The sequence below is a fragment of the Protobothrops mucrosquamatus genome, unplaced genomic scaffold (assembly GCF_001527695.2).
Source record: "Protobothrops mucrosquamatus isolate PMUCROS unplaced genomic scaffold, P.Mucros_1.0 scaffold4644, whole genome shotgun sequence".
Classification (NCBI taxonomy): domain Eukaryota; kingdom Metazoa; phylum Chordata; class Lepidosauria; order Squamata; family Viperidae; genus Protobothrops; species Protobothrops mucrosquamatus.
The window spans coordinates 35,661-49,592 of NW_015390543.1; the positions used below are offsets into that span (position 1 = coordinate 35,661).

The window sequence follows — 13,932 nt, forward strand, 5'->3', positions numbered from 1 at the left end:
TCTGGGAGTTGAAGTCCATGAGTCATAAGGGGGCCATAGTTCCCCCATGCTGGCTCAGGAATTCTGGGAGTTGAAGTCCATGAGTCATGAGGGGGCCAAAGTTTCCCCCATGCTGGCTCAGGAATTCTGGGAGTTGAAGTCCACGAGTCATCAAAGAGCCGAGGTTGCCTACCCCTGCCCTAGACCATTTGAGACAAGTGACTGTCCAGGCTCTTCTTCAAAACCTCCAGTGATGGAGAGCCCCCGCAGTTTCTGGTGGCAAGCTGTCCCACTGGTTAATAGTCCTCACCGTTAGGAAGTTTCTCCTTAATTCCAGCTTGCTTTTCTCCTTGGGTCAGTTTCTATCCGTTGCTTCTTGTCTCTGCCTTCTGCTGCTTTGGAAAAATAGGTCGACACCCCCCCACTCTTCTTTGTGGCAGCCCCTAAAATAGTGGAACTCTGTTATCCTGTCCCCCTCCCCAGTCCTTCTTTTATCTAGACTAGCCAAACCCAAATCCTGTTCTTTATATGTTTTAGTCTCCAGGCTTTTGATCATCTCAGTTGCTCTTCTCTGCACTTTTTCCCAAAGTCTCAACATCTGTTTTGTAATGTGGGGACCAACACCAGATGCGGTATTCCAGGTGTGGAAACACTGGGTTGGGAATCTAGCACATCTGGCTGGGCAAAGAAGATGCTTCTAAAGGAGCATCGCCTATTCCTCCCCCTGGTCTCTCCCCCCACCATGCCATACAGTAGTGGCCAAAACTGTGGAAAACCTTTTGGGAAAAGCGTACAGTAGAAATGTCACCTTTGGTTAAGTTTCCACTCATTTTTCTTCTAATTTCTTTATCACTGTAGCCTTGTTCACTTCATAATACTATTTTACATCGCTTTCTGGGCGACCAGTCAACTCTTTGCACCATGACTTTAATTTTATTACGTTTGACAAGCTCACTCAATGAAAGAACACACAAAAAAACCCAACCAACACGATAGCCATCACATAACACACTGACAAATGTTCTCCTCTCGGCTTCAATACAGGAGATCAATAACTGGATCCTACTGTGATTGATTGGCTCATTACCAAAACAAGATGACACTTGATTGGCTCTCTAAACAGTCATGCTCATTGGTTGCAATCAGAGGAAGGAAAGCTACCTGAGATCCACCTAAAGCAAGTTATGCTTCCGTTTTCTGGTTATTTGGCTACAAGTTTTCATGGAATACCGTACGGATAATTGAACAAACTATGTTGCATTACATCCTTGATTAAATAATCTTTCCATTGATATATAATTTTATGGTACTACTCCAAAAAAAAAAGTGGTGGTGTTAGCCATCAAACCTCAAAAATACACTTTTCCCAAAAGGTTTCCACAATTTTGGCCACTGCTGTATATATTATTATAACTTTTTAAGAACGATAATAAGAACGAATACAAATCAAACGGGAACAGAGAAAACGAAGACATGTATTTTTAAAATTCTTCTCTTTAAAACATCCCTCAAGGCTGACGAGGAAATATGAGAATATTCAGTTGGGATATTGCATAGGGTTTTTTTTTAACTGTGCAGAGCTAGCAAAGTTTCAACACAACGGAACAATTTTACATCGTGTGGACGATAAGGTGGCGAGGCCAGACCTATTTTGAAAAACTTTCAAGATTTAAGGCTCCATCTCCCTAAATGTCATAGTGAGGAAAGCCTGAGGAGACAAAACACACATTAGGTAACCACAATTACAAGAACGTTATAAAAATGTACACTTTTATTACACTTTCAGGTAAGATACAACACAAATCCTTCCGATCCTACAGTCAAGTACAAATTATTTTTTATGTTCATAAAGGTATTTACAAGTCAGTTTGCCAAGGGAAAAAAGTAAGGAACGGGAGGGGGTATCAGAAACGTGGAACCATCTAAATTGGCATTTTCCCGCGGAAATCGGACACGGCTTCTTGACACACTCAAAACTAGGAGAGTGACATTAAAAATTGGTGGTGTTATTTAATGCATACAGAGTTCATTTACAGCAGTGTTCCTTAACTGGCTGGGGAATTCTGGGAGTTGAAGTCCACCCCGCTTCAAGTTGCTGAGGTTAAGGAACAGGGATGTGTAGCCTACAGCCTTGTGCACACATAATATTTTAGCATATTTGGGAGCAAAATTAGTTTTGACTTGTAGATTTGCATGGGAGGTGGGAAGAAGAGTGACCGTATACTTTAATGTGGGGGACCCTCATTTGACAAGATCCCGGTCTTGTAGGCTACTCAGGGCCCAAAGGTCTCCCCGAAAAAATACCTTGATTTTCAAATGAATTACTATATCACTCCCTAACCCGCTCCTTCGCAGAGACTAACTGACAAAATACAAGTCTATGCTATGAAATAGGTTTTGTGGGAAGAGAACTTCAACAGTGTCTACCTGCTTTCGTGTAGAAAGTTTTTTTTATATATATATATATAGTTTTAAAAAGCATACCTTTTTCTAAAAAAAAACCCCCAGAGGCTCCAAATAGAAAGGATATGGCACTAGAAGAGCAAAGAAGCAGTAACAAAGGGTAAGAAATTGTGCCTGTTCAAAAGAGCAGAGATGCCGAAGTTTTGGGGCCACCAGTTGACCTCAAGTTGGGAACATCTGGAGGTAGGACTGCTTGGCATGAGTGCCACTTTAGCTACAATAAGTAGGAGGAGGAGGAGGAGGAGGAGGAGGAGGGGAAGAAGAAGAAAAGAAGAAAGAAGAGAAGAGGAAGGAGGAGGAGGAGAGGAAGAGGAGATAAGATTTGATAGGTAGACAAAAATACCAAACCCAGTCTGAACATCTGGCTGACTGTGCGAAGAAGAAGAAGAAGAAGAAGAAGAAGAAGAAGAAGAAGAAGAAGAAGAAGAAGAAGAAGAAGAAGAAAGAATTTCAAACAACTGAAGGTCTAAAATTTTGGTGCTGATTCTCTCTTTTAACGAAAAAGAAAAAAAATAATAATTTGCCCAAATGTGTCTCCTCTTATCCCTCTGCAACGGAAATATAGCCGAACTTTTAAAACAAGACTAGCCAAAAGAAAGGGCCAAAACCAACGCTGGAAACTCGCACGTTAAATATTCCTTCAGCACGGAAGCCCCACCGAAACCAAGAAAAAACAACATCGGATGTGCGACGAAACACAATATTTTTTTTTTTTTTTCCTTTTCACCCATGAAAAAAGAAGGGGCCGAGAATGGCGGACTACCGTGAAATAGACAGTTACTCTCACATAATATTAATACCTTGAAAAAAGAAAAAAGCCCAACCAACCAACCAACCAACCAACCACGTGTCTAGTACATTTAATATCTGAAATTGTGAAAAAAGGGACGCGGAAAGCTCCAAAAGCAAAGACTTCTCTGTACAAAAGGAAAAAAAAAAATAACACGCACGCACGCACGCACGAACACAAAGACCCAGTAAGCAAAAAACAGTAAGCGAAACGCCTCCCCCCCACCCACCCACACACACACACACAAACCAACCGGTCACAATTGAATGTTTTTGTTCGTTTAAAAAAGGCTCACCCCTGAAATGGCAACTGAACTATGGTGCATAATTACAGATACTTACAAATCTTCACATTTTCTCGGCTCGACAGAGAGAGAGGGAGGGGGCGCTTCGGACAAACCTTGCTGTCCTCCCCCCTCCCTCCCCCACCCCCTTTGGGGGTGTCCCGGCTTTGCACCCCACGAGGCTAAAAAAAAAAAAGAATTTCCCCCTTCGGACAGGGACGAGGACACGACGGGCGTTGCCGCCAACCCTGCAGAAGCAACTGGGTGGTTTCCATCAAAGAGGGCAGTTGAGAGTTGACGAGCGGTCGGGCTAACGGAGGGTTCGAAAGAACGGCGTTTCCTCGGGAGTCGGGGGGGGTTTCCAATCCACGAATCTCTCCCGGGAAGCAGAGAAGTCTGGAGGAGAGGCACGGGGAAACGGCCCTTCCCGGCGCAGAACGAGTGGAGGTTTTATCGCCCTGCCTCCGATCTACGGCGGGATGGGAGACCACCGAGAGAGCTCTCCCTGGCGTAGCGGCTTACGGTTAAAAAAAAAAGGTGGACTCAGCTGGGTTTGTTCGGAGCCTTTAATCGGACGGGCGCTCTCATCTGCACTTTCGCTTGCTGGCTCTGCCCGTCGGACGGGGCGGGGGCCTGGGCAGGCACGACCGAGGCTTGGATCTGAGGGGAGGCTGTGGTGACCACTTGCTGTTGGATCAGTTTCTGGGGGACGACCTGAGCCGTGGCAGTGGTGGCCGGGATGACCTGCACTTGGTGTTGTCCCGCTGTGGTTTGGGACAAGGTGACCGTTTGGGGTTGAGCCTGGACCTGGTGGTGGGGGAGAGCAAAGAGATGTGAAGGAAGGCAGGTTGGGTGCCGCTGGATGCTCCCTAACAAGCTAAGAGAAATAGATATTTGGCCACTGTGGCGTACAGTTGTGCATTCTTGAGGAAGAGATGCTTGGTTTTTATGAGCGACAGAGTTGGAAGGGAGCTTGGAGGTCTTCTAGTCCAACCCCTGCTCAGGCAGGAGACCTTATAACCACCCCAGGCAGGTGGTTGTTCAGTCTCTTCTTGAAAAACTCCAGTGTTGGAGCACCCACAATTTCTGAAGGCAAGCTGTCGCACTGGTGAATTGTTCTCACTGTCAGGAAATTTCTCCTTAGTTCTAAGTTGGATCTACTACGCCTTTTAAAAAAAACAACTCCCAGTGGACTTGCCTTTGGTTTCCTCTTTTGGCAAACCTCAACCTCAAACTCCTTCTCTTATTTTCATTAGGGGTTGGAAAATGGCTTGGCAAAGGACAGCCCACCAGGCCTATTAGCACTACGGGCAGCCTTTCACAAGGATGGTCAACTAGGAGTTGCTTCAAAGCCACCTCTGGAGGACTACAAGATGCCCATCAATGGTGGATCAGATGAATTTAGATTTGCCTGGGGCAGTTGGTCCCAAGTGGGCCAATTTGAACACCTTTCTGACAAGCTGAGACCACACAACTACACTGAGCTTCGAGACCCAGCTGCCTTCTTTGAGGAAGCCACTTCCAGCTGGGCATACCTGGAAGAGCCAACCGGTTCTAGAAAACACTTACCTGTTGGGAAACCGAAACCATCTGCTGGATATTAGCCACCGCTGCTTGTTGGGAGACCACCTGTGGGATCTTGGCAACCTTTAAGAGCAAGATATTGTGTGTGGGTGGGGGTTGGGCTGGAGGGTGCACAATTCAACAACGTGCAGCAGGTTAATTTGTCTTCCATCAACTCAACTCAACTCAACTCAACTCAACTCAACTCAACTCAACTCAACTCAACTCAACTCAAGCCATGCCAAGCCAAGCCAAGCCAAGCCAAGCCAAGCCAAGCCAAGCCAAGCCAAGCCAAGCCAAGCCAAGCCAAGCCAAGCCAAGCCAAGCCAACGTTTATTACAGTCAAAGACTAGATACCTTTATGTGGAGACCTGGCCCGTGGGTTCTTACAGGTAGTCCTTGACTTATGACTGGTCATTTAGTGACCGTTCAAAGTTAAAGCGTATCCCGAAAAAGGGACTTATGACCCAGATTTGAAGTTCTCATGGCCACCCTCCCTCCCCCAAAAGAGCCACGTTTTGGGGCGCTTAGCAACTGGCCCAATCTTTATGCCGGTTTGCAGAGTCCTGCAATCACCTCAATTACGACTTTTGTTTGGTAGGTGGTGTTTAATTCTGGTTTCCAATTTAAAAAAAAAAAAATCCTACGTAGCAAATAATGGGTTGTCAAAACGACTGCAGCATTCACGTTACAACTGCTGCAAAAAAAAAAAAAGGCATAAAAATTGGGCATTTTCACACGAGGACTTGCATTGGCAACCCCTCAGAACTGAACAACCGTGATTGAAAGCTAAATGACGGTTGTCGAAGACTACCTGCGCACATCTGGGGGGTGGGGTGGGGTAAGGCGGATGGAAACGTTGAGGAAGCAGAGAAGAGTCTCAGCACCAAGGTTTCCAGGGCCCTCCCTTCCCAAGGAATGAAATGAAATGGAGGGGGAGGGGACAGGGGGCGTTCATTACCTGTATTTGGGTCTGGACCTGCTGCGTCCCCCCCGACTTCTGGGGCTGAGAAATCGACGTTGGTAGGAACTGAGCTTTGATGGCTGGCTGGGCGGCGTAGACTTTCTGCTGCTGAGATGCCGGCTGTTGGGTCTGGACGGTGACCTGCTGGGCGTTAACATGGTGACGATCCAGGAACGGAAGGTAAGGATTGGTGTCTGCCTAGGCTAGACCTGGAGGGAGCTGAGTTCGAGGCCCTAAAACTGGCCGGGAAGATCAACTCATCTGCCTTTCCAAGAGGATGGAGGGGTGGGGGGGAAGCACCCGGGTTAATTGTGGAGAAGAAATTAAGACGTGGATGACTCTGCCGCTTCCCCTCTAACGCGGGCAGACCTCCATCATGACCCAGAAGTGACCGAGAGGACCTTCCAATTGGGTCAACTTCCCCTAGGAACGGCAATTTTGGGGGGGGGGGCTCTCCAAGGAATGCGTTTCTGATGATGAAATCTAAAAGAACCCTTACATAACGGAGGAGGAAGAAGAGAAGAATGAGGAGGAGGAGGAAGAGGAGGAGGAATGGGGTTTGTGGAGAGGAGGAGGAGGAATGGGGGGAGAAGGAGGAGGAGAAGGGGAGGAAGAGGAGAAATGGGGTTTTGCAGAGAGGAGGAAGAGGAGGAGAAGGAAAATGAGAGGGAGGGAAGGAGGAGGGAAGGAACGAAGGAACGAAAGAAAATGAGGGAGGGAGGGAGAAAGGAAGGAAGGAAAATGGGAGGGAGGGAGGAAGGAAGGAAGGAAAATGGGAGGGAGAAAGGAAGGAAGGAAGGAAAATGAGAGGGAGGGAGGGAGAAAGGAAGGAAGATGGGAGGGAGGGAGGGAGGGAGAAAGGAAGGAAGGAAGAGAAGGAAGGAAAATGGGAGGGAGGGAGGGAGGGAGGGGAGAAAGGGAGGGAGGAAAATGAGAGGGAGGGAGGGAGGAGGGAAGGAAGGAAGGAAGGAAGGGAGGGAAGAGAAGGCAAAGGAGAAGAAAAATCAAACTTTGGCCAGACTGCTTTCAAATAATCCAATATCTGACAGCTTTATTAGGAGGAGGAGGAGGAGGAGGAGGAGGAGGAGGAGGAGGAGGAGGAGAATGACAACTATGGGGTCCTCAATGCTCTCTGAGCTTGCTTGTTTTCTTGCAGACATTTCATTACCCAACTAGGTAACATCATCAGTGCTAGGAGTTGAAGGAGGAGAAGGAGGAGGGAGACTGACCTTCTGCTGAACGCCTGCCTGTCCTTGGGCCACCTGTGGCTGGATGACCTTCTGCTGGGCCGCCTGGTGGTGCTGAGCTTGCTTCACCTTCAAAAACTGTTGGACGTGGAGCGGCTGAGTCATCACTGCCTGCCCTCCTGCGCGGGACGCAAAGAGCAGAAGGCATAAGCCACTTTTTTTCAGTGTCGTCGTAACTTTGAACCGTCACTAAACGAACGGTTGTAAGTGGAGGATTACCTGTATATATATATATACTGGATGTTTTTAATTGCAAGCCACCCAGACTCATCGACTGGGCAGCTACAGGAAGTGGATAAACAAACGAACAAGGAGTTCAACTAAACCAGGGGTGGGCAACCTTGGCTCTTTGATGACTCGTGGACTTCAACTCCCAGAATTCCTGAGCCAGCCATGCTGAGGGGAAAGGGAGGTTTCCATGCTGAGCCAGGCTGGCTTGGGAATTCTGGGAGTTGAAGTCCACCAGTCATCAAAGAGCCAAGGTTGCTTACCCCTGCACTAAACTGAAGACCTCCCCCCAGCCCCATTTCCCACCCCAATCCTTTTTGCCCAAATACCTGCTGCTTTCTGCGGCTGCCCAATCGCCACGCTGATTCCAGAGACGGTGACGGGGAGGGCGGTAACCCCTGCCGAGGACACCACCGGAACGGACATCACGGGTGGCTTGGCCAAAGCCACTTGGGCTGCTTGAGGCGTCTGACCTTGGATCTGGCCTTGGCCTTGAAGCTGAGAAGCAGCAACACGAGTCTAAGCAGGAAGGAATCGGGATTACTGTACAGGCGCAAAGCAAGAGGCCGGGAACTGGGAACGTCTAGTCTAACGAAAAGAAGGACGAGGGGGGACGTGATAGTAGTCTTCCTGTATCTCAAGGGCTGCCCCAAAGAAGAGGGAGTCAAGCTATTCTCCAAAGCGCCTGAAGGCAGGACAAGAAGCAACGGGTGGAAACTCATCAATGAGAGAAGCAACCTAGAACTAAGGAGAAACTTCCTGACAGTGAGAACAATTAACCAGTGGAACAGCTTGCCTCCAGAAGTTGTGGGTGCTCCATCACTGGAGGTTTTCAAGAAGAGATTGGACAGCCATTTGTCTGAAATGGTCTAGAGTCTCCTGCTTGAGCAGCAGGATGGACTAGAAGACCTCCAAGGTCCCTTCCAGCGTATTATTCTATGTTCAAAGTCTTGCCTGTTTAGTCTAGGATAGGGACAGGCAACCTTGGCTCTTTTGTGACTCGTGGACTTCAACTCCCAGAATTCCTCAGCCAGCCATGCTGAGGGGAAAGGGAGAGGTTTCTAAGCTGAGCCAGGCTGGCTCAGGAATTCTGGGAGTTGAAGTCCACGAGTCATCAAAGAGCCAAGGTTGCCTACCCCTGGTCTAGACCAGACATGTCAAACACGTGACATATCAGAACTTTTTCCCCATTGCCGGCATGGTTTCTTCGTGATGCATCCGGGCCGCGGGCCGGCAGTTTGACACCCCTGATCTAGACCGGTGTTTCTCAACCTGGGCAACTTTAAGACGGGTGGACTTCAACTCCCAGAATTCCCTAGGGTCTGGCTTCTCTAGATAAGACTCTATGGTTGCTGGAGCTCTGTTGGTTGGTTCAGCCGAGGTTTTAAGCCAACCTTTCTCAATCGTGGCCATTTTAAGATGGGTTGACTTCAATCCTCCAAATTGCCCAGCCCTTCCCAACTGTCGTAACTTCAAATCTGGCTCGTTAAGTGCCTTTTTTGGGGTTTGTCGTAACTGCAAACAGTCTCTCTTAAGTAACTGGTCGTAAGTGAAGGACTACACTTGCTGTGATGGGGGTGGGAAGCTGCTTCCTTTAAAGGGGGAGGGTTTGTTTTCACTAATTTGCTTCTTGCACTTTTTAAAAACTTCGTCTTAGCTTTTATTGCCCTTTCTAAAAAATCTCAGTAAGATTCAGTGACAAAAGAAGATGGACTTTTGGGGAGAACGGGCCCGCCCTGTAAGACCCGGCAAAGCACTGGACCACGCTGGGATGGTCAAGCGGTCACTCACCAGCCGGGCCACCTGGAGGCCGGTGACTGTGGTGCCAGCAAGGACGGCGCCTGGCCTGGAGGCCGCCACTGCCGTGAGCTGCTGCGTCTGTTGCTGCTGCACCTGAACCTGGGCTGCCTGCTGCTGGGCCCCGGGGGCTCCTTGGGGCTGGGGGGCTTGTTGTTGTGTTGCCTGCATCTTCTGCTTCTGGAACTTGATGAGCTGCTCCTGGTTGGAGGAAGGCAAAGAATGCAAATTCCAACGTCTTGTATGGTTTCCCCAGCCAGGAAGGGGAGGCACCCCTGGGAAAAAAGAGACTGGACAGCCACTTGTCTGAAAGGGTGTAGGGTTTCCTGCCTGAGAAGGGGGTTGGACTAGAAGATCTCCAAGGTCCCTTCCAGCTCTGTTATTCTATTCTATTCTATTCTATTCTATTCTATTCTATTCTATTCTATTCTATCCCATCCTCTATTCTATTCTAGTCTAGTCTATTCTAGTCCATCCTCTATTCTATTCTATTCTATTCTATTCTATTCTATTATTCTATTCTATTCTATTCTATTCTATTTTATTCTATTCTATTCTATCCCATCCCATCCCATCCCATCCCATCCTCTATTCTATTCCATTCTATCCCATTCCATTCCATCCTCTATTCTATTCTATTCTATTCTATTCTATTCTATTCTATTCTATTCCATTCCATTCCATTCTATCCCATCCCATCCCATCCCATCCTCTATTCTATTCTATTCTATTCTATTCCATTCTATCCCATTCCATCCCATCCTCTATTCTATTCTATTCTATTCTATTCTATTCTATTCTATTCTATTCTATTCTATTCTATTCTATTCTATTCTAGTCCATCCTCTATTCTATTCTATCCCATCCCATCCCATCCCATCCTATTCTATTCCTATTATTTCCATTTCCACGCCTATTCCCGGCTTCTTTGGAAGCTGAAGCCCTGGGAGAGAGGGAGGGAGGGATCGCCCAGCCTCTGAACCACAAAGGCAGAGACCCTCCTGATCCTCACCTGGGAGATCTTGCCGACGGTCTTAATCTGGGGTTGTGATGGGGCTTGGCCTTGGCCTTGGGGAACCTGGACCTGTCCTCCTGTCTGCTGCTGCTGGCGTAGGAGCTGGAAGTGATTTTGAGGGATGGTCTTTCCGGAGAGCTGCACGCTGGCTGTAGCCGCTGGAGGGAGAAAAAAATAATTAAGAGGGGGAAAACAAAGTGGCAGAGGTGGCTAAATGGACTGCTTTCATTGAAGAAAAGAACACGACTGATTTTGTTTCTACTTGGAAACCACTTTTGGACTTGGCGCTTTGAGAGCGGGCAACTAAATTTCACTTTTGATGTGCGCCGTTGTGCCCACAGTAAAAAAAAAAAATGACAATAAAGGTTATCTTATCTTATAACTGTGGGTAGAACGGCCCCAGGGCAGGATAGGCGGCAAAGAAATTCAACAAAATATTACAAAACGTTTCTCATTTTAAAGTTTCTTTTTATATATCAGAAAATAGAAGAGTGTTATTTAAAATAAAATAAAATAAAAATCAACGTGCAGCCCAGGGGAACTGTGTGGCCCCCGTTTCTACCTCGCTGAGGTTAAAAAACACTTGCGGCAGAGTGTGGCCGAGGTTGAAAAACGCTACCCTCAAGGATGTAGCCCCCCCGCTTCCAGATTTTACCTGGGGTCACCTGAGTGACCAAAGACCTCGGCTGGGTCTGGACTGGGGTCAGGTTAGTGGTCACCACAGCTGAAGCTGTCACCGAAGTGACCGCTCGAACTCCCGGTGTAGACGCGAGCGTCACCAGTTCCGCGGAGGTGACCGACGTGCTGCTGGCGCCTCTCTGCTGGGAATGGGTCACCTGACCAGTGGTGGTTCCTGCTGCTGAGGTCTAAAAAAGGAGGAGAAAATATGGAAGCCTGGCAGATTGGCGGCCGAAGTCGCCTCGCCGGAAGGGAACTGCGAGCTGTGATGCCGGTTGCCCGGCTGAAAAGTCGGATTCAGGGCCAATTTTTCTCTTGAATCTTTCCTATCTCTCAAGTCTCTTCGGTCACATCTGTTAACAGTTTGGCCACCTTCATCCAACAGGGTGACGCCGTCCCTTGTTAACCCACAACGCCAACCTTAGGAGGACGGGATTTCGATCCGAAATAATAATATAATAGGGAATGTCTTTAAATCAATGCAGCCAAACCACTTTCAAGTTTACTTAAATAGAGGTTCGTGTTATCACTGAACTAGATTTGATAACAACAACAATTTAGCAATTGTCGGTAAGAAAGACAAAACGTCTGGATAGTGGACATGGCGGTGTCTGGAGACAGCAGAATAGACGAGAAAGAACTGGAGAAGGTAACAAAATACAAAGACCTACAAATAGAAACAGAACGACTGTGGCACAGGCAAGCAAGGGTGGTACCAATAGTAATCGGAGCCTCGGGTGCAATCCCAAAACAACTGGAGCACCACTTGAGCACTATTGGCATTGACAAATTTGCCATTGGTCAATTGCAAAAGGCAGCTTTACTGGGAACAGCTTCCATCCTCTGACAATATCTGTAACACCATCAAACATCCACACCCAGTCTGAACATCTGGCTGACTGTGTGAAGGAGGAGGAGGAGGAGGAGGAGGAGGAGGAAGAGGAAGAGGAAGAGGAAGAGGAAGAGGAGGAGGAGGAGGAAGAGGAAGAGGAAGAGGAAGAGGAAGAGGAAGAGGAAGAAGAAGAAGAAGAAGAAGAAGAAGAAGAAGAAGCAGCAGCAGCAGCAGCCAGCATTGACAAAATCAGCACCAGTCAATTGCAAAAGGCAGCTCTATTCAGAACTGCTTACATCCTGCGACGGTACTTGTAACACATCCACATCTGCCTATCCCAGGTCATTGGGAAGGACTCGACAGGTGGACAAAAATACCAGATCCAATCTGAACATCTGGATGACTTGTGCACCGAAGCACCCTAATTCCAATCCTATCTCTTCCTCCAAAGGAGATCCCTCCGCTTTAATAGAAAGCGGTCCTTTTTTACAGAATTAACTGCCTTAATTTTCTGCTCCGAGGAGCGACCACTCACCGCCAGCGTCCCGGGTATAATGGGTGAGGCCAACCGCTTGTTGATGGGTTGAAACGTCGTCGCGGGGACCCCAGTCATGGTGTTGACGCTCACGGTGGCTGAAAGGAAAGCTGAGGTCACTCGGGTTGCAGGTGGGGCAGAAATTGTGTGTGGGGGGGGGAGGGTGGGAACATGTATTCTGCCACTTTCCCCTTTGCAAGGACTGGCTGAATATACCTGTCTGTATGCTGGTCCCAGTCACTGTGGGTTTCATGGTTCCAGCCTGGAGAGAGAAGGCATCCACATTGGTATGAGAGGAAGCAGGGACAGACTCTCCTGATCCCCTCCAGATATTTTCCCAGCATTAATGGGCCTGATGGGGTCAGTGTTAGTAACTCAGGGCGGCGAACGTATGTGTTATTCCTTTTTCCTCCTATTCTCCCCACAACAACAATCCCGTGAGGTGAGTTGGGCCAAGCCAGCCAGCTTTCATGGGTAAGGCAGGACTAGAACTCACCACATCCAGATGATTGACCCAGAGTCACCCAGCCAGCTTTCATGCCTAAAGCAGGACTAGAACTGACAGTTTCCTGCTGATTGGGCCAAAGTCACCCAGCCGGCTTTCATGCCTAAGGCGGGACTAGAACTCACCGTCACCAGATGATTGAGCCAAAGTCACCCAGCTGTCTTTCATGCCTAAGGCAGGACTAGAACTCACTGTCGCCAGGTGATTGGGCCAAAGTCACCCAGCCGGCTTCCATGCCCAAAGTGGGACTACAACTCACAGTGTCCTCCTGATTGGCCCAAAGTCGCCTAGCTGGCTTTCACGCCTAAGGCAGGGCTAGAACTCCCCCGTCTCCTTGCCTCACCGCTACACCATTTAGCGTGAATCGTGTAATCTCTCCGAACCTCCGAGTAGGGAGAGGAATCTCCCCAAAAGCCACGCATAAAATCCAGGGGTTGCTTTGGGGACCCTCGGTTGCCTACCCCGAGCCTTTCCCGGCCTCTTGGCCAGCTCGCGGGAGGCTCTTACCAACACAGCGGTGTTTGCCACGGTGGTCGCGGCTGCCTGCAGCCCCCCCTGGGGCTGCTGGATGCCTTGGCCTTGCCCCTGGGGCTGAGTCTGCCCTTGCTGCCCCGCCATTGGCTGAGCGGCTTGCTGTCCGGATTGCTGGGGTTGCTGCTGTTGTTGCTGCCCCTGCGGTTGCTGTGGGGCGTTTTGTTGTTGAGCTCTCTGTTGTTCTGCCAGAGCCTGGAAAGAAGAAGAGAGCCAAAGAGTTGGCAGTAGAGCCTCTCCTGCGGGGGGGGGGGGGCTGCCATTTCCTTGGCAAGGCGTCCAGATGTGGTCTGAGCTTGCTTCCTTCTGTCTAGGGCTGAGCAGGAAGGACCAGCCTCCAATTACCTAGTTAATATGGGGTCCTTGGTGTTCTCTGAGCTTGGTAATTTTCTAGCGGGAACGTTTCATGACCCAACTAGGTAACATCATCAGTGCTAGAAGGGAGTGGAATTTATGGAGAGGAGGAGGGAGGGAGGGGGGGAAGGAAGGAAGGAAGGAAGGAAGGAAGGAAGGAAGGAAGGA

The 13,932-nt window shown here is 48.7% G+C and overlaps 1 protein-coding gene across 1 annotated transcript in view; it reads right to left on the reverse strand.

Moving 5' to 3' along the window:
* Positions 1-4,058: 4,058 nt before the first annotated feature.
* Positions 4,059-13,932, reverse strand: part of EP400 (E1A binding protein p400) — a 71,135-nt gene continuing 61,261 nt past the window's right edge. Inside the window, exons 44-54 of the mRNA XM_029286703.1 lie at positions 13,387-13,605; positions 12,591-12,636; positions 12,368-12,484; positions 10,985-11,185; positions 10,327-10,487; positions 9,309-9,515; positions 7,847-8,036; positions 7,272-7,408; positions 6,040-6,198; positions 5,085-5,162; positions 4,059-4,322 (exon numbers count right to left, since the gene is read on the reverse strand). Of these exons, the coding sequence (XP_029142536.1) occupies positions 4,059-4,322; positions 5,085-5,162; positions 6,040-6,198; positions 7,272-7,408; positions 7,847-8,036; positions 9,309-9,515; positions 10,327-10,487; positions 10,985-11,185; positions 12,368-12,484; positions 12,591-12,636; positions 13,387-13,605 (1,779 nt within the window). The remainder of the gene's footprint in view (positions 4,323-5,084; positions 5,163-6,039; positions 6,199-7,271; positions 7,409-7,846; positions 8,037-9,308; positions 9,516-10,326; positions 10,488-10,984; positions 11,186-12,367; positions 12,485-12,590; positions 12,637-13,386; positions 13,606-13,932) is intronic.